The sequence below is a fragment of the Panthera uncia genome, chromosome D1 (assembly GCF_023721935.1).
Source record: "Panthera uncia isolate 11264 chromosome D1, Puncia_PCG_1.0, whole genome shotgun sequence".
Lineage (NCBI taxonomy): Eukaryota > Metazoa > Chordata > Mammalia > Carnivora > Felidae > Panthera > Panthera uncia.
Window position 1 is genome coordinate 59,234,078 of NC_064808.1, and position 25,238 is coordinate 59,259,315.

A 25,238-nucleotide genomic window follows, 5' to 3' on the forward strand; every position below is an offset into this window, starting at 1 on the left:
GGCCCATATGGAGCCCCAACACTGGGCTTGACCCCACGAACAGAACCATGAGATCATAACCTGAGCTAAAATCCAGAATTGGACCTTTAACTGACTGAGCCAATCAGGCACCCCCCCACCCCCGCCCCCATCTTCAAACACAGCATATGGCAGCCTGATACAGTGCATGTGGCTACCCCGGAGGGAGATAGACTCTTCCACACTTTTGTTTTCTTAGGCATAGATGACAGATTTTAGAAGAGTCATGTTAAGAGGAAAAAGCATGCTTTGGGGACAGCAAAGTAAATTTGGGGGTAGACTAGAAACACATCAATGTATAGTTTTCATGATTCTCCGGTTTGGCTAGTTTGGAAACATTTACATTTTCCAAGGACTTCATAGTTTACTTAATTGTATATTATACAGAAGTTGGCTGGCTTATATAATGTCCATGTTTCATTTGTATGCTATTCCCACTGAGAGACCCTCCTTATGGCAAACAGAAAAAAAAAAAAAAACCAGAAAAATAGTATTTTTCTGTTTCCTTAAAAGTTTCAGTAAAACCCTCTTGAACTTTAAATATTACCTTTTGGGAAAGAACATTTTTTTCTCCAGAAATATCTTTTTTCCCTCTTCTCTCTGCGTACACGGTGAAAGTAAAGGGGGCAAAAGGAAATGTTAGACGCCATTTGGGCTCCTGGAGATTGGAGGGCAGCAATGCCTCCGGAGGGACTAGAGGGCAAAGGAAAGAGGGAAGGAAGTATCCAGAAAAAAGTCAGACTAGAGATTAAAAAGAAAGATATAAAAGAGGGAGGGAGGGAGGGAGGGAGGAAAAAACCAGGAAAAAAAAATGCAGGTCTCTGGGCGTACTAAATGAACATCCCAAAGCAGTGCAAGTACATGTGACCTTGAACTTGAAGCCCTCCAGGGCTAAAATGCTGCATGGTCCACTGAGTGCTCGCTGCCTTTTGCCAATATTTCCATCTAAGTGCTACCCACTTGAGGATGAGGGCTACGCTGTTTCCTCCAGCCCCCTCCGCAGTGCGTCCCCTGCTGGTGGGTGTCAAGTGACCTTGAGAACTGGGGAGTAGGGAACAGGAGAGAAAAAATAAACCAGTCCCAAAGAGCCAGTTCCTTCCCTGGCTCTGTCACTTTCTGGGGTGAGACCTCTGGCACTTCCCTTCCTAGGTCTGAAATGTCATTTATTCATATGGAACCAGGATAATAAGCTGTAGCAGTCCCTCGGGATTGCTGAAGGTTTCCTGGGTTGTAAAGAGTAAGTGAGTCATTCGCTGAGGTTCTAGTGTCCTCCCCACGCCTGTGGCTGGTCCCTGGAGTCCCCTCCGCAGACATGTGCTGCAGCCCAGGGCTGGGTGAGGTCCTCTGCCATCAGTCACCATCCTGAGCGGCAGCGGCTTTCTGCTCATTTTGTGATCTTAACTGCTGCCAGTGAGTGGTGGGCCCTTGGGTGACTCATCCCCCCATCTGATGTCGGTGTCCTCCTCGGTTAGACAGAGGGTAGATGGGGCAGCCTCTGGGGTCTAACCTGCAGGACAGCCACCTCCTGGCCTTTCTATGCAGCAGGCCCATCTCCCCTGGTGGCTGGCCTACAGAAACTTCCACAGAAAGTGAAAGGTGTGCCTGAGGGTCCTTTTGAAGTTGGTGGCTCAGCTAGCCTTCTTCTCTTTACCAGGGAGGACCGTGGGGCTCAGGTTAAATGAGTTACTCAGGGTCCTACTGCTGGTGAGGTGTGGCAGGGCTGGGAATTGGGTTTCTTATCTTTCTCCAAATCCAGCTGTTCGGCACTATCCTATAGTCTACATCTTTATCCATGCTTTGGACATTCTGGTCCTTCCACAGAGGGCAGGAACTGACTTGTTTACTTCTCTATCCCAAATGCATAGCACAGAGCCTTGCACACAGGGAGCATCACATTTGTTGAATGAATGAACAAACGAATGAATGATTATATGAGGACTCTGAATCAAACAGCTCAATCACGTTGGCAGGCCCATTGAGGGCCGTGGGTGTGGTGGAAGCCAGTCCCCCCAGTAGGAGTTCATTCCTCTCCTTAGAAAGGAGGCATGGGGGCAGGCCCTGCACCAGGCACTGGACAAACAGGGAGAAAACGGTCATGCCTCTGCAGGAGTCGGTGTTCTGGGTCAGCCAGGGACCAAAGAGCACTGGGAAAGAAGGTCGAGATGGGGCTAGGGAAGCCTGGAGGTGGGAACCCAGCTTGGGCTGAGGGCTGGCATATTTCCTGGAAGACAGAATGCTTAAACTAGGACTAGAGGGGTGGACGTGAACAAGCCAAAAGGAGAACAGAGCTGAGAGTGGGTCCGGGAAATCCACGAACTAGCAAACTGTTTGCATCACAGTTGTTTGCACGTTCCTTACACTTGTGGACCCTGTATAACAAGTCCCTCTATCTCTCTGTGGACTTAACTCCTGCCCCAGCTCCACAACCCAGCAGCCAGCCTCATCTCGCGGTTGTCTGTAGTCTGGCCGCACAGCGGCTTCCAGGGAGGCCCTGGGCGTGGGGGGTGGAATATGCCTCCCTCTCTGTACACATCTGGAAGAAGGTTTTGTCATTTGCTATAATAAATTCTGTGCCTTCTTTGAAAAGGCTTGCAAAATCTCTATCTGCCCCTTGGAACACAAGATTTTTAAAGGTCAATTTCTCTCTTGTCTCTTATCACAAGAAATGTGGTTTAGAGATAGTCTGAAGGGTTTCCAAATGCTATGGCCTTATGTGAGCTCTCCATTCTAGCAATGGGAAATGGGGAGGAGGAAGGAGGGCAGAGAGCTTTGTTCTCTGTTTTCCTGAAACTTCTCCTTCCAGGTGGCATCTATTAGTGATCTGTATTGCAATCCATGATCGTTTTCATGGGGCCGACAGTACCTGAAGGGCTTATCACACCTTGAAGCTGCTTACAAATCCTTCATCCAAAGGGTCTGGTTGTTTTAGAATCCAGTGGATTTTATATTCTGGCTTCTTCTTTTTTAAACACCCATTCCACTCTAAACCTAGCTCTCCTGCTGTCACTGTGTGACACTGGGCAAATAGCTTCAGCTCACTGAGCCTCAGTTTCCCTGCATGGAAATGTCTGTCTTGCAGGTTTGTTGCGAAGGGCTAGACATCACGTCCACAGAGCATCCAGTACAGTGCCTGGAACTGAGGGGATGCTCCCTATATTATGGCCAGTACTTTCCTTTTTGAACACTTGAATTATTTTCTTTCTAGCAATGAGCATGTGACAGTTTGGAATACACATTTTAATCAACAGATGAAAAAGGTTCGAAATACATTATTATATGGAGAAGCATTATAATTGTAAGTAAAATAAGTAGAGTGTAAAATTTCATAGACAGCATCATTTCCATTTTTAAAAATAATTATTTATAGATGGCTATATATTTATTTTATAATAAATATCATGCTTCTGTGCTTACAGATGGAAAGGCACAGGAGAATGAGAAGTGATATTTGCAGGTGAGGGGCTGAGGCTTAGAGAGGCCGAGGAGCCCACACAGGGGCAATGCAGCAAGCATGCCAGGGTTTGAATCCAGAACATCTGGGCACAGATCCTGTACTTTTTAAAAAAATTCTTTTTAAAGTTTGTTTGAGAGACAGATCGAGTGGGGAAGGGGCACAGAGGGAGAGAGAGAGAAGCCCAAGTAGGCTCTACACTGACAGCATGGATGGAGCCTGATGCAGGGCTCGAACTCACGACGGTGACATCATAACCAAGAGTCAGACTCATAACCACTGAGCCACCCAGGTGCCTGCCTCCCCCCCCCCCCACCCCCCCCCCATCCCGCCCTTTTTATCGCTGTGTTATTTTCCCTGCCGGGCTCTTTGGGATTTTTTTTTTTTTTTTTTTTTTAGTTTTTTTTTTTGAGAAGGAGAGAGAGGGAGAGAAAGAGAGAGAGGGAGGGAGTTTGTGCGCTCTCGTGCATGCTAGTAAGGGAGGGGCACAGGGAAAGGGAGAGAGAATCTCAAGCAGGCTTCCAACTGAGCACAGAGCCCTACGAGGGGCTCTCCATCTCATGACCTTGAGATCACAACCTGAGCCGAAATCAAGAGTCTGATGCTCAACCAAGTGAGCCACCCAGGTGCCCCTGCCTTTCAGCCACTTTGAATACAACATTTACAATCCTCACAGTGACCCTGTAAGGCAGGCATTAATTACCAGTCTCATTTTACAGTCACTTCGCACCTTAGGGCCACAGTTCACCATCCCTGAAATGGACATGAAATGAGCAACCCCCCCCCCCCCCGGCCCCGCCATCAGAGGGTCACTATGAGAGGGACGAGAGGATGCATGCGACAGCACTTCCTGAAGGGTTTCATAGCTGGTACTATATGAAGAAGGCACCTCTTGTTAGGTGGGGCACACAGAGGAGCTCACAGTGAGTGTTAGGCCTGGGCCTCTGCCTGCTGGCTTTGCTCGGCCATCTTACCAGCCAGTGTTCTGGTGACATCTTGCAGGCAGGTTAAGGGTGAAGGTAGCCCCAACAGAGGATCAGCGCACTGGGAGTCACTGTGTCACATTCAGGATCTGTTTTCTGGTTTTACACACCATGACCACACATGAAAACAAAAACAACCTAATAACGCTAAACCCAACTCAGCCATACTGTGAACTTTTTTTTCTTTTTTTTTTGTCTCATAGTTTAAAAATACCTCAACAGCATTCTTCATGAAGCTTGAAATTCAAGTTTAATTTAGAAAGGACTGCCTTAAGCCTAGAAAATTGGGAAAGAAGAGAAACCAGAAGTTCTCAGATAACTTGAAGAGCTGCAGTTGGGTTTACCATGGAACCACGAGTCTGAAGTCTGGACACACTGAAGAGACAGTGTGGCCAGACCTCTCAGACTATGACCGTTTCTGCCACCCATCAGCTGTGTGACTCGGGGAAATACTTCCCCTCACTAAGCCCCAGTTTCCTCATTATACAGAAATAGTAAGGGGATAATAACACCACACACCTCGAGAGTTACTGGGTGGATGCATAATTGCTCTGCAAACTGTAAAATGGCATACAGATTATCATTGTCAGCCCCTCTTCGGCTTTGGGAACTGTAGTAGCCTATTCAAATTTGAGTAAGCGCTCGCACTGCATTTCTAGGAAGAGGATGAATTGCTAGAAGGCAGAAGTACTGTAGGGTTACGAGGCCACGTGGAATGGCCCAAGAGTCTTGGGCCCTAGCGCAGGCCATGTGACTCACTTCCTGTGTGATGGAACACCCCCTCTTTGGGCTCCCGTTTCCCTGCCTGCAACACGCAGGGAGGAGGAGGAGGGAGCTGCAGTGTCTCCTCCAGTCTTGTTCCTCGACATTAAACTCTGCCATTTCCTTCTCCGAGCCCCCGTGTCACATCAGCCGAGAACAACACTCAGCTAGACTCTAACGCTTTCCCTGCCACCCTGCCTTATTTATCTGGAATTATGCTGCGTTCCACATCGTGGCTGAAAGAAAGGCATGTATTCCATTCTGTCTCCACTAGATTGGGTTGTTAGGATAGCAATTTCTTCCAAATGACTGTGGGCTTCCTAAGGGAGAAAGACTGGGCCACGTTCACTGGTTCTTTCTATCCCCTCAGAAAGGAGCATGGTGTCCTGGAGACAGTAGGAGCCCAGCAAATGTGTGCTTGACAGAACTGAAAACAGCCCAGGGCTAAATATGGCTTGCTCTGTGATGCCTTGTATAGCCTGCCCCATTCCTCCCTCCACCAAAACTGCTCCCGTTTGGCCAAGACTGAGGGTAATAGGCCAGTGAGGATAGACTTGCCCCCTCCAGTACTAGGGGACAGTCTACTCCCCGTGGCTGTTTCCTCTGTGCTGCCCTGCAAAGCAGGGACCTCATGCACCATCTCCTTAGCTCCCCCAATGGGCAGAGAGCCCACCAAGCTGAGAGGACCCTGGGTAAGACATTTCCTCATTTTACAGTTGAGAACCCAAAACCAAGCTTGCTTAACAATCTGGTCTCCCAGGCTAGCTGTCTTCCCAACCATGATGACCCATGAATGTCTTCCTGGCTAGACTGGAGGCCTCACAGGACAGGAAGCATATCACAGTTCCCAGTAGGGTGCTCAGGCAAGTGATAATATCAGTTGAAAGAGTGGATACTCCTTCACCACAGCAATTATCTTACTGCAATGCAATTGCAGGCTGCTTATCTCTCCCTCCAGACCGTGAACTTCATAAGGGCAGGGACCATGTCTTATTTGTCTCTGAAACTCCAGGATGCAGGACAGGGCCTGATGCATAGTAGACATTTAATGTTGGTTGAGTACGTGAATGAACTCAAGTTACGATGCTACCATATGGCTTTGTTAAGAGGTATGTAAAAGCTCGTCCCAGTCTGTAACATGCTCCATAAATGCAAGAGGTCTAATCCCTGTACTTGAGGATTTTCTGGTTGTTCTTTTCTAGTCCCTGCTGGTTTATCTCTCAGAGTGCCTGGAGGAGGCTACATTCCTCTGGGGTCTGGATCAATCCTGTTTTCTATGATGGCAAGCTCTTTCTCCCACCGAAGCTGTGGGGCTTTGGGCTCTCGTGTGTCCCTGCCCCATGCAAACACTGGCGAGTTTTAGCCCTGGGAGGGCAGGCTGAAGGATGGTAAACAGGATACACAAGGGTTGTGCTTCATGTGAGGCAATAGACGAACCTTGTTTTATAACCTATTCTTGTATGTGTGCCCTCTCCCCACATTTGTCAAGGACACACGGTTCCTTTGCTGCCCAGATGCTCAACAGCTGTTTGAGGGCTTTGGCCAAGACCCTACATTCCTGACAGGGGAATGACTTCATGGTGCAGCTCCTGTCCCCTTCTCTTCTAACTACGTGAAGTTATTGTTGGCCATTGGAATTGTGTCTACAGGCAAAGTAAAGGAGAAGGCTGGGGAGTGATGCAGATAATTTAGGCTGACATCTCTTTCCTATGAAGAGCAAATATTATCGTACTTCTTCTTGCCTGAAGACAAGGATGCTTGGTGCCCTTCAGTGCTTTGCTCTGCCTTTGCCCAGGACGATTTCTCTGAACAGAAAGCCCCTTCCTTTCCAGGAAACACCTTCCAGGTGAATGTTTCTCTGCTCCCACACCGACCAATAGAGGACTCTGTAACAGTATCCCACTGTCCACTAGCACTTCACCTTGGACTTTTCTCCCCCATCTGAATTCCTGGAGCACAGGGACAGGACTCTGTCATCTCTGTGCCTGGCCTGGGACCTGGCCCCACAAGAGGAACTCTGGATATTTACGGAACACGGGAATTAATGGACTCCCTAAGTTTCAGATTGATTAAGGGACATTTTGACCCTGCAAGTTCTCAAGAGGAGAACTTGAACCTGCTGTCTCTGCTTATCTGCCAAGGCCCAATCCTATGAGCTCCTTGTTGACAACTATTCCACAAGGCCCTGACTGGCGCATAGGCCTGACCACCTCCTGGATGCAGGCAGCAGGGAGATGGACTGAAAACTGGTTCAGACAAAGACCAGTGGTCTGAAATAGCCCTTTCCAAACTGCTGTAGCCAACTGAAAGCAAATGAACCAGAATAATCACAACAAACCCCCGCATGGCCTTTTAATCTGTATGGTGCTCTGAGATTGTAGAATCACACTAAGTAGAAAATTCCCAGAGGTTGGGATGCTGAGTTTCTGGCCTGCTGATTTCCTAATCCGTGCTGTACATTAGAAAGTCCCTTAGTATAAATGCAAAAACACATTTGGATTAGGCCAGCTGTTAGGTCATCATTAGAAAGAAAGGGTCGACTGTTTCTTTTTTTTTTTTTTTTTTTTTCATTTCTCTGTTTTTAATCTCTCCTACTAACCCCCTGAGATTAGGAGAATTAGGAAGAATCAACCTATCTTCCAGGAGAGAAAGTAGGGCACATCGTGATTATATTTATCCAAGGTAACACAACAGAAAGACAAAGGCTAATTCTAGACTAATTTAAGGACTGGAATGGTCCTCATGATCCAACTGCCTTATTTTATAAATAGGGAGTGTGAGGCCCAGAGACATCAAGTAACCTGCTTAGGGATACACAGAGGTCAAAGACAAATGGGGATTGGAACCCTGGTCTCTTCTGTCTCAGCTAAGAAATGTTCCACAAGACTAGGCCACTCCTCTTTAGGGGCTTGACTGTGCAGCACTTGGGGAAAAAACCTATTAACTAAGACCAACTCTATTATAAACCCACGGGAACACAGGATGTGGGGCAAGGTGGCTCAGTGAGGGTATTACCAGAATGAGGGGAGAAGGGGTGTCAGCCGAAGGGAACTCAAGCTCCCTCCCCTGGAGAGGCATCCTTTCTGCCACTTTTTGTGACACAAAACTGGATGGCCTCTTCTTGTCCATTTCCAGTGAGGGGGACTTCATGACTTTGCCAGGTAAATCATCCCGCTATTGAGTTGCTAGAAAATTCTTTCTTCCATATGCCTTCTCCCCTGCACTTGCTGTCAGATGGCAATTAATTTTATTTACATTAGTTCATTTAAATTAATTAAGATGGAACAAGTGGAGATATGTACTTATTCCTTAGACCACATGTGCAGTTTTCTGCCTGCCCTGCAGGCCTCCTTGACTGGACAGCTGGTATGCCAGGGGTCTGTGGCCTCGATAATGCCCACCCGCCACCCTGTGGCCCCACCCCGACCCCCCACTGGAACTGCATGGGGCCCCTGGGTGCCGGAGCCTTACCTCCATCGTTGTCTTTGCTGTCACCACAGGCGGTTTCCATGGATGTGTCACAGCCCGCTCCTCTCCAGCCCAGCTGGCAGACACAGTGCCACCCGTTGAGGTCCAAGGTACATCTGCCATTGCCATTGCACAACCCAGGGCAACCCTCTGCAAGGCAAAGCACGCAGAATCGAGGTCTGATCGTCCGCAGCCACCTGCAGTCACACACACTCACGCTCTTCCTGCCTGCTTGGAAAATGCTCTCACATCCTTCCGCATATCGATGCCCCTGGCACCCGGGGAAGATGGATCGCTAGGAACTGCCACTTTGCTGAGAGGGCCACTGAGACGCAGAGGTGAAAGGACTTGCTAGGGATGCACGGTTAGGAAGTTGGAAAGTGCTGGGGGTAGGTCTGAAAGTCACGCCTTCGGCATCTGAAGTCCTCCCTTTCAAAAGTGATCAGGATTCCCAAGGGTGGGTCAGTGGATGTGAGCCTGTCAGAATGTGAGTGGTGGAAACTTTTGCCGGATCCTTGCTCCATGTTCACTCCTGTGTATCTTTCCTGTTTCTGGGGGGCTGTTTGGAATGAAGCGATCATCTCCCCAGTATACTCCTCAGGTTCCCTCAGCACTGCTGGGTCTCATTCTAAAAGGGCTATGCTTTTTCCAGCACTGGTTACTGGGTCAATCGTATTGGACCCTAGGCTTTTCATTTATTTTGTCCTGTTTTCTCCTAAGCTGTCTTTGCTTTGAGGAAGAGTCCTTAGGTCTCTTTCTTCCCATCTTACCTATAGCCCCTAAGAAGAGGGTTCGGCATGCATACAAGCCCCGTAGACTGCCATGAAGACAGACTAACTAGGGCCGTCTGTGTTTGCAAATGCAGGTACAGGCAAGCTGCCCTTCCCTAATGTAGTTCATCTGTGCATCTGTGTGCCTGTCTGTCATTTATTAAGCACCTTCTCTGGGCCAGCCCTGGAGGTATAGAGATGAATAAGACCTAGTTCTTATTCTTGAGGAGCATGCAGCCTATCAAAGGAGACAGATTTGTATAAGCAAAATATTTCACTGCTACGTGCCCTCGGGGAGATGTACAAAATATGGTGGGAACCTGATACAGGAGTGACCATCTGTCTGGGAGAACCTCGGGTGATTTCATCAAGAAGGGTCAGGCAATGTTTAGACTCTGCCTCGGTTCTGCTTTGCCCAACAAATAAGGTGGGGAGTTATTATTACTTGTCAGGTAGATTTACAGGCTTTTTATTACCACCTTTTGAAACCCTTCTGAGTTTGGGGCTCAGGAATCTGTGTCTGAGAATCTGCTAAGTTACATGGTTCACTTCAGCTTCTATTTTGCCACTTGGTTTTCATTCAAGTCCTCATTTTAACATCCGCTAGCTCCTTTCTCAGAGCAGCTATCAAAAAACAGCTTTCACTGGCATGCCTTCTGCGTTTTCTCTCTACCCCTGCTCGGTCTCAGGGAAAGGTATGGACGCGAAAGTCATCTATAAAGCTTAATTCATTATTATGAGCAGCAGACTGCTACGAATATGGCTACCGACTGAATTTTGCCAGGGAGTAACTGAAAATTGGCCCATTATTCTTAAATGGGACAAATGTGAATGTAGCTGTTCAGTAAAAGACGTAGGCCAAGGTACGGACTCACTGAGTGAACCATCAATTAGAATATAAAACTTTAGTGTTTCAAGGACCTTTGGTAGTTGCCTTTTATTGCAAAGTAAAAGAAAGGAGCACGTTCCTTTGTATTTGAGATATTCAAACAGCAACCAATCAATCTGGCCACGGTGTTTGTCATTCAAAGGAAGGAACATTTCTCGACCATGCACTCCAAGCCTAGCAGGATCCTTCCAGAAGTTTAGAAGCAGTGCTGTGGTCTCTGCACAGCAGAAGCCTGTTGGGAAAGGTGGGAAGCCACCAGCATGGCCACCCCAAAAGTGATCGAGAAAGCAGTCGTAAAGGCGCAGGAGCAGTGCTGTGCATGCAGGTGATTACCCAGCCATCCTGACCCGACCGGCCGCCCTTCCTGGCCAAAACCATTACAGACTCCCTCTTTCCCCAGTCAGTCCCATTTAAATGTTTATCCATCCAGCTGGGGTTGCTTTTCAACTGAGCCTCATTTGTATTCGAAATCAGTCTTGGAGGAAGGAAGTAGAGTCCAATTGTTAAGAATGGTAGTGGACCGCTTTCTCTTGCTCCAAGATGTAGCCTCCTGTGAGATGCAAAGAACACCCCTTGTGCGAGAGCACGAACCTGGAAGCCCTATCAGTCTGGGTCCGTCACTCGGTGGCTTTTAGGACCCAAGCACCTTGTTTAATTTCTTTGAGCCTCAGCCTACTTATAAAATGGGGCTGTTCATGGGATTAAATAAGATAGTGTATGCATGAAGCACGGAGTCTGACATACAGCTTGAACACAATATCTGAGTCTTACACTGACCTTTTTCACCTTCTATTTTGAGTAAAGGGCACACGGTATCATAAGTTGTACCCATAATCGTACACAGGGCTCATAGAAAGGCAACACAGAAACCTGAGGCACTTGTCTAGATCAGAGTCAGACAACTTTTTCCGTAAAGGTTCAGATAATAAATATTTTAGGCTCGGGAGCCACATGGTCTCTGTTGCAATTAATCAAACCTGCTATTGTAGCTGGAAAGCAGCCAGATATAACTTATAAATGAACGGCTGTGTTCTGATAGAACGTTACTGGCGAAAACAGGTGATGGGCCAGATTTGGCCTGTGTGCTGTAGTTTGCCAATGCCTGGTTTAGAGGCTTCAGGATGGTAATACGATGACAGTTGCCGTCTGCTCAGGGTCTACCATGGCTAACCGCTCTGCTAGACACTTCACACATACTATTTTAAAATAACTTTTTGTTTTTTCGGATCCTGGCTTTCTAAGGCAGTTACGATGTCACACCATTTGATCCTAAATTTTAAATTAAAACCATTTGCTGTAACATGGTGTGGACTTTGGGACTGGGCAGCCTTCAGTACAAATCCCCATACTACCTTTTTACTTACTACCCATGTGATGACTGGCAAATTATTTAACTCTCTAGGCCTCAGTATTCTCATCTGTAAAATGGAGGTAAGGCCTAATTCAAAGAGTTGGTGAGAAGGCTAATGAGATAGATAATGTATGTCAATTATTTGGCACAGTTATGGGTAACATAAGCAGGCATTCAATAAATGAGAGCTGCAATTATTATTATTATTGAATTGATTAGCTTTAACATTGTAATAACTTCACTAAGAAATTCACAAACCAGAAATAATCCTTTGCCAGTCCCCACTGTCTCAGTTTTGGGTCAAGAGCTATGGTCCTCATAAATACGAATCTTGCCAAAGAGAGTTGAGACAAGGCCAACAATGTGGTCATGGGAGTCAACATGCATCTCCCTGGGAGGCAGTGAGATGGGTTCAAGGCCACGAGTCCCAGCCTGGCAGGCCCACCACTTCATGCTTTCCCGGTGCTCTGTCCTCCCTGGAAGCCAGCGTCCCAAGTATACGTAAAGTATTCATTTTGCAATTAATGCTTATTCCCTCCATTGGACTATAACCACCATAAGGCAACTTTGGACCTATTCCCTTGCCTTGCACGTAGCACATACTTGATGGGTATTTGTTGAAATGAATCAATGAGGAAGACAGGAGACCTAGGTTCTGGTACCTGCTGCCTAACTTGTGGGATCTTTGGAAAGTTACTCTTCCTCTTTTGGCTTCAATTTTCTTATCTATAAAATGAAGGTTCAGATGAGATGACGTGTTAGGTCCTTCTGGTGCAGCTGACCCAATAGAGAGGGTCAAAGCAACTTCAATTTTGATGATATTGTTCTCAATTTAAACAAACTTTTCTCAGCACCCACTGGATGCCAGGCAGGTGTGTGTTAATTCTGGGGCATAGAGAGATTCAGTGTATCATCCTCTGCCCTCAATTATGTTATATTCTATTTACCTATACCTTACTTTGTTCCAGGAAGGATTTAAAATGGGTCTCGTAATCTCAAACGATACTTCTCAAAGTGAATTTTGTACAATGCTAGTACTATGAGGTCCTCAAAAACAAGCTTCTGTGGTCAAATTTGGAAACTATTTTATCCTAGTTCCTATTCTATAAAGTCACACGGAATATTAATATATTAAAGGCTCTGAGAAGTCTTACAATAAAGAAACTTGCTTATTTTTCAGAACATTCTCCAGTTTGACCTCAGAACATTTCCCCCCATAACCACTTATAATAACGTGAACCATTCCATTCCAAAACCCCTCTTTGGGAACCCCTGCTCTAGTGAGCTCCTCTTCGCACACGATGCTTAGCGCACAAGTTCGGCGCTGCTTGGAGACTGCCTTGGAGGGGCAGGTGTTCTCGGGGAGGGTCAGCTCTACACGTGAAATCACAGGAACGCTTTAAATACAGTTAGTTTCTTCAAATGCACCAAGTTCTACCCTCAGGGTCTGCACTGTCCTATCAGTCTCAGGGTTTCAGAGGGACTTTGAGTACCTGGGGGTTAAATGAGGTTTGCTCTCAGTCAGCAGTTTGCTTCTGGAGTAATCACACCCCCATTAGCCAGCATGAGGAAGCCTCCTCCGGGGTGACATGCTGACTTTCTTAAAGCAATATGCCTCCTTACCCACCACTAACGCTCATTAATTCCACCAGCTCTGAAACTCATCAATAATTCAGGGAACCCAACTGACATTAACAATCCCCTCTGGAAGGACTCACATCAGGCATTTGCTAGAGCCAAAATAATGTAATTTTAAGGTTTAGAGAAGGGCTAAGCTTTTCAAAAGAAAAGATGCCCTTTAAATGACAAGGGACCACTTTATCTTCAGCCCTTCTGCTGAAGCCGATGAAGAAGTCCCCCTTGAAGCTAGCATCAGGTATGACAAGAAGACTTTCAGAATCCTTGAAGGTGGTTTTTAGTTATGCAGCAAAGGGGCTATGTAATATTCCTATCATGTATTAAAACGTCCCGTTTCTTTCTGGTTCTCTTTCTGGTCCTCTTGTCCTTTTTCATCCCCACAGTCACTTCACTTCCCTAGATAAGGTCATCATCATCTCCCACCTGGATGATGGCAATAGTCTCCTAATCGGTCTGTTCTGTTTGCCCCCAAAGATTCCCCCTCAATTCTTTTTCCTCAATATGGCCAGATGGATCCTTCCAAATCACAAGTGTCATCACGTCATTATCCTGCTTTTAAAAACCTGTAGTGGCTTTCTCCTATGCTTCTGCTGAAGTTCACAATGTTGGTCTACAAGGTGCTGCCTAGATTGGGGGGTCTCATTGATAAGTGGCCCCCAGAATTCACCTGTCATAACCCTCATCACACGTCAATGGAATTATTTATTTTATTAGTGTCTTCCCTGCCAGACTGCTGGCAATACAAGAGTAGGAAGCATTTCTGTTGTATGATATCCACATTTCCTGGCACTTAGGAAGATTCAACATATTCGTTAAGTGCATGTTGTGTTTTTAGTCTCTACCAACCCAACTGGAAAACAAAGAGCAAAAGCCAGCTTATCTTTGAACTGCATGGTACTCTAATAAGTCCTGAGTTTGTGCTGTACAGGCCTCTAAATTCTTTTTTGTTTTTTCAGGATTGGCACCCAATGTACCAGAAAGTCAGCAGGATGGTGGCCTGGCTCAAACCTAGATTTTGGTAGAGAACATCTGTCCTTTAAAGCAAGTTATGATTTATTGGCTTAATCCAAATAAAGGTCTGATGATATTTTCTGAACTGAAGATCAGAACGGGTAGTTTGAGAGACGATATACATCACTTCCTGGTGAGGCTGCCAGTTTGGAAGACATGGTTTGGAGGAAGAATCCTGGAAACTATGGGACATTCTTGGTGAAAGGTGACAGAAGATAGAATGCTGGAAATATGGATCAGGTCAGAAAATTCAAAGTCCTGGCTCCGCCACTTACTAGAAATGTGACCCAGAGTGGGCCTCTCAACTTCCCCAACTTCAATGTCCTTATCCAATAAAATGAGAGTAGTTACCTCTGCTCCCTTACAAAAACCCAAAGGGCTTGCTTAAGACTAGATGGGTATGAAAAAAAATTCACATAGTAGGAAAAGTTCTACCAAATAGATGGTTAACATTATGAAATTTAATCTATGCTGAGGACTCCTCTGATAATGATTATGTGTGAAATAAATTCCTGTTTTAAAGAAGCTCACAGATACGACTCTCTTTTGCTGGAATGATTGTATTCTCCGTTGAAGACCAGCACATAAAATGCAAGGGACTTTTCTTCTCAACACCAGGCATGCATCTCATGGGCCCCAGTAACACCTTGGCTGTATTTGGCAAAGATGTTCCAGTTGGAAAGTATTCAGTCATTTATGTTTCCCCCAAACCCTTTCCATAAGTTTTTAAATAGCAGTTTCTATCTCTTATTATAAGCCAATTTAGCTGTTTTCTTTACAACTTCAAAAATTAGTCTGGCTAATGAAGTCCTCCAAATTAAGGGTGAGAATAAGAATATAATGATAAAATAGCATAGCTAACATTTACTGAGCATCATCCCTGCCCGTGTGCTAAGCACTTTACATTCATTATTTTGCTCAGTCCCCATGCCCACCCTAGGGGGGTAGTTCCTGTTATCAAGTTTATCTTAGAAGGACTCTCAAGTGAAGGGAGGTTAAGTAACTTGCCCAAGGTCACCCAGTTCGTGAACTGCTGGACTTGGCGTTCAGGCTCAGGCAGTCTGACGGTGAAGTATTTGTCATTAACCACTGAGCACGTATTCTGTGCCAGGTGATGTGTCACGACTTCGGGACAAGAAGACGAACATGGTGTGGTATTTCTCCTCAGGGGGCTCGGAGCCTTTTTTAGGTACACACGTACCTAATATTTCTCAGACACATTCTTAGAGTAATAAGGCCTATTTGGAAAATTAGGCACTACCTAATTAATTAAGATGTTTAAAATGGAATGACTTTGCCTGTAGGGAACACTCCTCAAAGATAAGACTTACCAAATTTGGGGCTTCTCTGAAGAGGGAAAAAAAAAACCAAACCCAAACAAACAGACCATCCACTCCCTGAGGTCAGGGGTCTGTTTCCCCAATTCTCCAGAGCCTATCACAGTATCTAACACGTAGCACTAGCACCAGTGGGTGCTTCGCATGCAGCTGTTGGATGAGTGAACACGACAACAGCAATGTCATGTAGTTGTTAAGATTCCTTAGCTTGCTCTGGGGCCCCTTCTTTTCTCAGGCCACCCACCCTGGTCCTCAGCATCTTAATTCTGATGGACCAGGGTCTGTGTAAGGGATGGGTAGGGTGACGTAAGATGGGGCAGAAAGAGTGAGTGGCGTATGTGTGTATGGGGAGGGAAGGAGGACAGCACAATGGTGATGTCACAAACAGACTGAGCGCTTTAAGGGGAAGGGTGACACTCCAGGTATATCAACCACCGTGTGACCAAAAACCCACCCTCTGGGTAGTGGATGCTGTGACAAGGCTGGGGATGTGGCAGCATCTCGACACCATGCTTTATGGGGTGTATATACATTTCTTATATACACATTTCTTCTTTTATGCTCATACATAAACACACACACGAAGACAATAGGAAAATAGAGGAAGGAAGACCATACCTTTAACTACCCTATCCAGATAGTGCGCTTGGGAAATAAAAGACAGGACATTTAAGGTAGGATCAAGTAAGTGCAATACTGCCTGCCACATAACCATGCCGGGTGCTAAGGAGACACAAGGGATGCACCCCACGTTTGGGACAGACCCGCCATGGTGGCGAAAATAAAACCAAAGACGAGATGACATGAGAGAGGAGGAGGGAGAGCAAGCACATTCTCCAGAAAGGGCCAAAAGGAACTTCCATACGGTCTACGATCTAGGAGTTTGGAATTGTGATCATATATAAGAAGACATAGGGACAGGGAAAACAGGAGAAAAAGGAGGATGGAGAGCTGCAAAAGTGGCCATGCTCCTGCTCTGTCAGGTTTGTTCCACTTTATGGAAAACTAGAACTTGTCCTCTGTCTACCCACAGCAGCACCCAACCTCCCTTTGAGGGAAGCAGCTGCATGAGACCAAGGGCCCCCTGTCTGGGCAGAGGGGCTCCCAGGGAGCTGGAACTTAGAGCTATGCAAAACTGGAATCATCTTTGATACGGGCTGGGGAAGTGGGTTGAGTCTTTGGTCAAATATACCACTAGATTATCTGTTTGCCATTCTGGAATTTTCCACGGACACATGTGCCCGCATAGAGTTGAATGCAGAATGCCTGGTGTCCCAAGTAAGATGCATTTCTCCTTTGTGCCTCTTACACAGAATGTAAGGTGCAGGTCGATGGATGCCACCGTGAAAGAAAGAAAAAGAAAAGAAAACCTGACTACTTCTCAGTGCTCATTACCTCAAAAGATAGAATGATGTTGGCTTTGTTTTCCAATGGAGGGGTTGCATCCAAGCATTGGCTTACTTGGCCATCTAAGGTTTTGCGTATCTTGTGAGGATGGGTGTCAAACATTGCTCTGAAAGAAACCTCGCAGTACGTGTATGTGCCCCCTTTGTTCCCAGCGTAAATCAGTAGTATCATTTCATCTTCCCCACCTGGGCTGCAGTCATAGCCCTTAGGGGAGCTTCCTTTCCACCCCTCTCGTGACAGCTCCCCTACGTGCACCCCCACAATGGCCAGACCAATGGCCCTCTCCTGAAGGGCCTGATGCTCTCTGTCAGGCTGGCCTCCACCCTCAGCTTGATTTCACACACGAATCTAAAGCACAGAAGTAGGACTGGACTGCATGGTGGGGCCTTCTCTGGAAGCCCTGGGGTTCTATAAACTGTTGGAATATTCTTACTCCCCTCATGAAAAAATATAAATTTTATTTTTTCAGTCCTCTGGCAAGGAGAGACACCGTTGCTGTTCATCAATATATATTTGCTTCAAAAGACTGGTGGATGAGAGGCTACGTTTTGACTTTAGGTATCCATACGGTCTCTGTTTCAAGACGAAATATGCTTCCGGAAGGCTGCATAGCCAAGTGGAAAATTGGGAAGAGGAGGTTTTAACTGGGCCTGCATGCTTCCCCTTCATGCTTACAGATGCCACGGAGTCCGTGAGATCACAAGATACAAGAAAGGAAAGTGGAGGAGAATGGCTTATTAAGGCAAGAGTGAATAAATAAAGCTGTGAAAGGCTGAGCAATGAAAAGTAGGGCCAGCCCACAGGTAGCGCGGCCCGGGAAGCATCTCTGGTGAAGGTGAAGGCTTTCTTGATTCTCGGTTCAATCTGTCACGCTTGTTTTAGTCAAGCTCATTCATCTAGATTTTCAAAGCGATCTAAAATTTCTCAGATGTCACCTCCCACAATATGTCACCACATACGGCATCTGCGGGACCTCCTGGCTCAGGTGGTGTGCTTAGCTTTCAGATGCGGAGTTTCACAGAGCGTCATGAGCACAGACTGCTGTCATAACTGAACCCAGCTCTAGAAGCACTGGAGTTTCTCTCACAGGGTTGGAAGGGAGACACCATCAGCGGGCTCCAGGTGGCCACACCATCATGCAGCATCCTCTTTGAGGGAGTTCTCTCACAAGAAAAACCTTGCTCATCTCCAAACTTAAGGGTGATACCCTGGCTGTGGTGACGAGTACAGATTACCTCTACTCTGTCGGCTTAACCTTCCCAAGCCTAAGGGCTGACTTCAGAGAACTCTCTTCTAATGCCATTTCTTTCATCATCATCATCATCATCATCATTATCATTATTATTATTATTATTATTGCCATTTCACTTTTAGGAAAAATTTAGTAATAATGATCTCTTTTAAAAGTCAGTATGTTTCTAATATCTTTAAAAAATGCTTACTAATTTCCCAGGACACAGAGTGGGGGGGAAGGAGGGAAGGAGCAGGAACAACAGGCAGTGGAAATGACTGAGGCAGACTCAGGTTGCAATCGATGTTGTGGGTTTCAGAAGACAAAAGTGGGCATTTGCTACTTCAGATTCCAGCTCCACAAGCCACTCTGTCCTTTCGTACCCAGTGATCTTGAGCCACACCGTGCGTCCAAAAGCTGATAATGGCCAGTCAGTACCAAATCCCAAAGTTTTCTGGGAACACAATAGAGCTTCCTTGTCTCTGGCTATTAAAAATGGAAAGGATAGCTGGGATCTCTGAAGTCCAATGCCATTTATTTATAAAAGCGATATGCAGGAGTCCATACTGTTGTTCACGCTTCTATTGTTTGAAAATCTTGGTACGTTTGCCCTGGAACGTAGTCACTGAAGAATCCATCATGATTTTCAAACAGTAACTTTCAGAAAAGAAGGTACAAAGTCCATGAGTTTGCATTGCGCGTGGTGGATTCAGGACTTCACAAAATTCCTTCATCTTTCTCTTCAGGAGAAATGTTTCTTATGCTCTGTCTCTATTCCTGCCACTGTGCAAGAAACCAGAGATAGTGGTGGCATAATGCGATTCATGATACAGACTCTGAGCCTTTGGCATGAGTCTGTGAGGGCTTAGATATCTTTAGCACTTCTATGGCCTCCAACATGCAAACCTCTTTCCCTGACTCGCTTGTACCAACGTAAGTTTCCAAAAGTTTCTCTTAGGGTAATCCCAAGAAGCCTCAGGGGCCCCCCTGTCAAAGGCTGTGGAGAACATGGCGTGAGGCTTTTCATTCTTCTTCTCCGGGAGCCTCTGCTGACTCTAACAGTTGTACTGCTGATATGCATCAGGCCAGATTAAACAAGGGTCATTATAGCAGGTGATGGTTAGGGTGGTTATGATCGTGTGACCTTCTTTAGATGTTTGACAAACCACTGAAGAGATGTTCTTGTTAGGATCTTGGATACATTAATCCCCTTCTCTCTTTGGATGAAGGGCCAATGAGTAAGTGGCCAGTGGCACCAACCCGAGAGGGGCGCACAAAGCCCATTAAACCTCCTTCCAGTTTCCTACCTCTACCACCTGTGGGCTAAAATCCCCCCGAACCATTGCTAACCAAGCTCTTGCTCTGATAACTTGGGGTAGAGGCCTGTCCATTTTCTCTTGTCCTTGCCAGCATCTGTCCTCTCAGGTCACGGGTGCTGTTGTGAGAGAGTGCTTTCAACGACAAGCACAGGGTTGTCATACAATCACTGACACTTTGTGGGTCTCTTATAAGCTCTCAGTTAAGGAATGTCTGATTACAAACAAGAAACCTGAGAGCTATCAGCCAACAGTGGACAAAGAACTCCAGAAGATTTTGTGGCCTTTCTTTATAATTTCTCTTCATCGTGAAGTCTGGCTTTGCTCACTGGAATAATTGCATCATCCGAGTATTATTTTGATCTTTACTCCCAGAGGAGGATTTGTTTAAGAATCCAGATTTATATGATTGGACAGCAATCCTGAAGCCTAGTAAATAATTCTGTGTATCTGGCATCTTGAACAATCACAGCTTTGGGGTCAAGGTTGGAATTTTACAAATGTAATCAGAAGCTAGCATTTCCCACATATGTTTTGAGACTTTAAAGACAAGGGGGCACTGAAGTGAATAAAACAACTATCATAAAAGTGACCAAAAATGTTAGTACTGGTTTCAAAGAAATAGGAAAAAATTAGACACCTTCTCAAATTTAACTATGATTTTTAGCTTTCTCTACAGAATTGGGAGGTCAAGGCCCGGACTTGACACCCATGAAATTCCTGGAAGAGACATCACAAAATAGGCTTTTTATGGCTCTGGGTTGACCACGTACTTGAGAAATAGGGCCGCATCAATTCATCTTACCTTAACTTCTGGATTAGGAAAACTGGGTTTCATCTATGCAAGTGGGGGCGTTATTGACGAGTGAGAGTGAAAAAGAAAAATCTCTTCTTACTTGGGGGATATATTTAGGATTGGGGTAACTCAGTTTTGGGATGCTGGGTGTGCAGGTCTGTGGGCAGTAGAGGGGGAGGCTGTAACGCCATTCCTCCAGAGGCCTTCTCGGGCACCCCCATTCTGTGATCCACAGAGGGAGAAAATGAAGCCCCCAGTGGCCATGTGGTCTGCCCATGGGACTTTCGCCAAGAGAGACAGACAGTTCCTAAGAGAAGGAATTAGGATTCGATGTGAAATAGTCTTGCTTGTTGACAAAAACATGGTCATTAAAGAGGATGCCATTGTCCATTTCCCTTTTGTTCTGAAAACCAAGCTCTTTTGAGAAAAATTAAGTAGTTCCATAAAAGAAAAGATGGACCAAAGCCTCCGCACAGAGATAAATTCCTACTATAATAATCTGCCCCAGGAAATGTCACTGGGGTGAAGAGATCCTTCTTACTTGACCATAAGGAGCCCAGACTTGTCTTACTGTTTAATGCCAGCTGGCAGGTAATCAAATCATTCTTTCCTGTTTACGGAGGGCAGTGGTGTGTAAATAAACAGTCCCTCTGCTCTTGCTTCTACTGTATGGAGGTCTCTGAATCAGTGTTGTGGATCCCAGTTTTTTCTCTGGGATGGGACATCACTAAGCTCCAGCACACGAGCTAGCTGTGCTATAGTGACCTACTGTATAGTAATGAAATCTGATAACAAGAGAACATTTAACACTTTGGATTTCTAACTCTTCACATCAACAGTTTTTGTCTTTTCTTTAATGATCCTGAAACGGAGCGAAGTTCCCTGGAAACAGAAGGAAGCGCTTCTTGTCACCATCAATGATCAGAAAGGGGTCTTTCCTCATTTCTATTCCAAAAGGAAAACAAAGGCACCGCTGCTGTTTCCCTCATTTGCATCTCCTACCCTCCTTCCCTTACACTGGACAAGGCTACTGAAGTGTTCCTTCAGTGCTAGGGTGTTGGGTTTTCCCTGGGATGCAGCTGGCCACAGACAGAGACCCACAGAGAGCAAAGCTGCCATGCAGGGAGATTAGACAGAGACACACGAAATGCTCACCACAAAATGAAAGGTAACAGAATTCTGAGCCAACGTCCTTTCATCTGAGCCACTATGACTTAGTCCATTACTTCTTCAATGTCCTGTGACATTTTTCTGGTATTTAGGACTGTCGGCCTCCCTCTTGAATCATGCGCATTTACCTGGAAGCATTTCTTATCTGGAGGAGAAAAAGCATCTGCAATCCCAGAGAGGAGCTGGCTCTTAAAGAGTGACAAAGGGTACTTGGGTGTGCAGGGGAGGAGAGGGCAGGTGGGAGTGGGGTGGGATGGTTTGACTTTCTGGCATCAAAACAAATGGGAAATTCTTCAGGCCAGGCTGATATACATCTATAAGACACTAGACACAGCACAGCCTGCCCACCAGCCCTGTCATGAATCATCTGTGATTGAGCTGAGGGAGAACTTCCTGAAATCCCTCATCATCGTTTGACTAAGATGAGATGCTCTTATCTTATGAAAGTCTGACATCCATAAACTTGTTGGAACTTGGTATGGTGAGTTGAGGACACTGTAAGCAAGTGATAGAAAACAGAATGCGTTCTCTCTGGGCTCTGATTTTGGTTTTAAGAGGGACGGGCCCCCTTCTGGGCTGGCAGACTGAAAGAGCAACCTGTCCCCAGTCATGGTGAAAGTGAGGGTGTAGGGAAAGTGGGGTTTAAGGAAGAGGGCCCCGTGGGTGACTAGGGCCACTTCTCATCAAGGGACATCCAGGACCATTGTAAGGTAGGATGAAATTGATATGAGGAAGCCACCCAGAAGTGTGCAGTCTGCTAGGGACAAAGCACTGTGCACTGTGGCACCCTCTGCTAGGGACAAAGCAGGAAGGGCTGCCGTCGGCTCCAGGATGGCTCTGTTAAGAGTACGGGGTAGGCAAACCAGGTTTGCAACTCATAAGGAGAAGGCACAGCCTCTGGGAAGGAGGTGAGCCAGATGCCTCCGTAGCAAATTTGGGCTTTGCCTTGAAGACTGCACAGCAAGCAGCTGGTGAGGAGCCTGGGCACCAAGGCTCAGAAAACCAAGCCTCAAGTTCCAGTTCTACTTCTTAAAAGCTAAGTGACCTTAAGCCTCAGGTCCCTGAAAAGGAAGAAATAATATGTGTGTCTTCACAGGGTGACTATTGGGAGCAGGAGTATGAAATAATGCAGTTAGAGCCCTCAGCACATGCTTGGCACATTGTAAATAATCAAAAATTAGAAGCCATTCTTATTAATAAGTGCAAGGAATCCCACAGCCATTTATAAACAGAGTGATGCTGTGGGGGTGGGGAATGATGAATACAGACTAATTTCAGATCACAGAACAAAAGGAATGGAGCCCAAGAAAAATGAGAGCAGTGGCTCCATTTGCTCCAAATTTCTTTGTCCCCCAAAAGATCTGGGGCTTGTCTCCCAGGTTCTGTAAGACCCAAGAGGTGACTTTCAGAGTCAGAGAGACACCCAGAATCCTGCCTTCTAAAGCCATGTGCTCACCATCTGATCACAGACCCTCCTTTTGAAAAAAATGGAAAGGGAAGAAGTTAAAACACACACACAAACCAGCTGATTCAATAAAGAGCTTTTGGTGAGTGCTCTTTCCAGGATAACAAACCAAGCAAAACGTCTGGCTGTGTTTAAAATCAACAAAAGCAGCAGGAAAGGCAGGAAGAAGGGAGGGGAGTGATGAGCTTGTGCCGAGAGCTGCCAACGGTGCTGCTTCAGCAGGAGCCATGGGAGGAGCCCCAGGAGAGGATTGAGGAGACCAATGCAGACTGGATGGAAGCAAGGACAGGGGAGGGAGGGACGGAGCCAGGCCCAATGGGAGGCAGAAGTGGTGCCGGGGGCCCGTGGGAAGCTTTCCCCAGGATTCCAGGCCTCTCTCAGAGCTCTGGCCTAGGTGGCCAGGGGGTGTGGGGGCCTCAGAGCTAAGCCCAAGTGCTCCCAACCAGATCATGAATTTGATAATAACGGCCACACTTACTGAGCACTGTACCATGGGCCAGCCTGTGCTATGCTCTTTATATGCAGTATGATCCCCATTTTATAGGTGAGCAAACTGAGGCTCAAAGAGGCACTGGGACAGCCCACAGCTAGCTGCTAAGTGGTAGTAGTCATGTGTCTTATTCCTGACTCCCAGCTTCTTAATACAGAGCCCTACCGCGTCCGGCCCAGGAAGGGTAAATAGCGAGGCACGCGAACCAGCTAACAGACATCTGGGAAATGCAGACTGGGAGGGAAAAGGTTAAAGATGGCCAGTTGTGAGCTTAAGTCCAACTGATGCTGGGAAAGGCCAACCATAATGTCGCCAGATGAAAGGACGTTTTGCCCAGCTCCCACATGCGGACAGAGGCAGCGTGCCACCCGCAGCAGGTCCCGCAGCAGGTCCCGGGCCTGGGCCCGCCATACCGATGGTGCAGTGTTCGCCATTCCAGCCGGGGCTGCACTCGCACTTGCCGTCGCGGCACGTCCCGTGCTCCGCACAGCGCGGGTGGCAGGCCCGCTGGTCGCAGGCCGCCCCCATCCAGCCTTCCTCGCAGCGGCAGGTGCCCCCCACGCAGACTCCGTGGCCGCCACAGTCGGCAGCACAGATCTCTGTGGGGAGGAGGAGGGTGGAGGGGGGGGGGGGGGGGGGAGGGGGGAGGGGGGAGGGGAAGGGGGAGGAGGGGGGAGGGGGGTGCAGGGGAAGGGGGGAGAGTGGAAGGGGAGGGAGGGGAGAAAAACAAAACAAGTTTTGAGCCGGTCATTTTTGGGAACAAGGGTCACACTTGGCTACCCACCTCGTCTCCTGTGAGGCTCGGGAGTCTTATCTCCCTGAACAGTGACCCTCAGATGAGAACAATTCTCCGGGCAAAAGCCTGTCCTGACCTGTTTCCCTACCAAAATAGGGCGGATTGGAGGGCTCTGCTCTGTTTCCTTTCCCCTATTGCCAGCCTGTCCCTGCTCTTGTGCTTGCCACCTCCAACGGGGATGGGCCTTCCAAACAGATGTGAGGAAAAGTCAAATTTAATTAAAAACTGGTTATGTGTGAAAACAAAGTGAGGACGAGTCCCCCATCACCAAGTGAAGTGCTTGTGGATCTGGCTTGGGCACGTGCAGGGGGCCTGGGGTCTGCATTTTATTCTGGCCTTGACTGCGATCGAGGTGGGGTGAAAGGGAGGCCAGTGCCCCGCACCCCGGCGTGTTTTCTAGGGGGTGGCTCTGTGCTTCTGCCACCTGTGCTCCATGCTCCACACACTGCCTTGTCACTCCCACTCCAAGCACCACCTCAGTGGCCCTTCTGATCCAAAGCAAAGAGTTGGGGGACCATCTTATAGCCAGAGAGGGGTTGCCCAGCCCTTCGCAAAAGGCCTGTGAGTCGGCACGAAACACACACGGCCCGATTCACAAGCCGCTTCGGCTGGGGGCCAGTGGCAGCCTCACAGTTACACAGGCAGAGGTTGTGAAGTCTCGGAAACAGGTTTTAGGAAACTGGTTGAGCAGCTGTGGCCACTGATGCTCTCTGCCAGCACTGTGACGGAGACCCTGCCTGAAGTCTGGGCCTCGAGGCCCCACGGTCTTCAAATGAAAATCCCAACGCTTTTATTCTTTTTCCAACTAAATTAACTGGCACTGTGTCACGCTGCATTTGCCCATGACAGCTTGGAATCTTCCAAGCTGTATTCTGGTTTAGAAGCTACT

The 25,238-nt window shown here is 47.0% G+C and overlaps 1 protein-coding gene across 1 annotated transcript in view; it reads right to left on the minus strand.

Annotated features, from left to right (window-relative positions):
• Positions 1 to 25,238, minus strand: part of TENM4 (teneurin transmembrane protein 4) — a 233,189-nt gene that overhangs the window by 100,510 nt on the left and 107,441 nt on the right. Inside the window, exons 10-11 of the mRNA XM_049640560.1 lie at positions 23,967 to 24,152; positions 8,686 to 8,832 (exon numbers count right to left, since the gene is read on the minus strand). Coding sequence (XP_049496517.1) covers positions 8,686 to 8,832; positions 23,967 to 24,152 — 333 coding nt within the window. The remainder of the gene's footprint in view (positions 1 to 8,685; positions 8,833 to 23,966; positions 24,153 to 25,238) is intronic.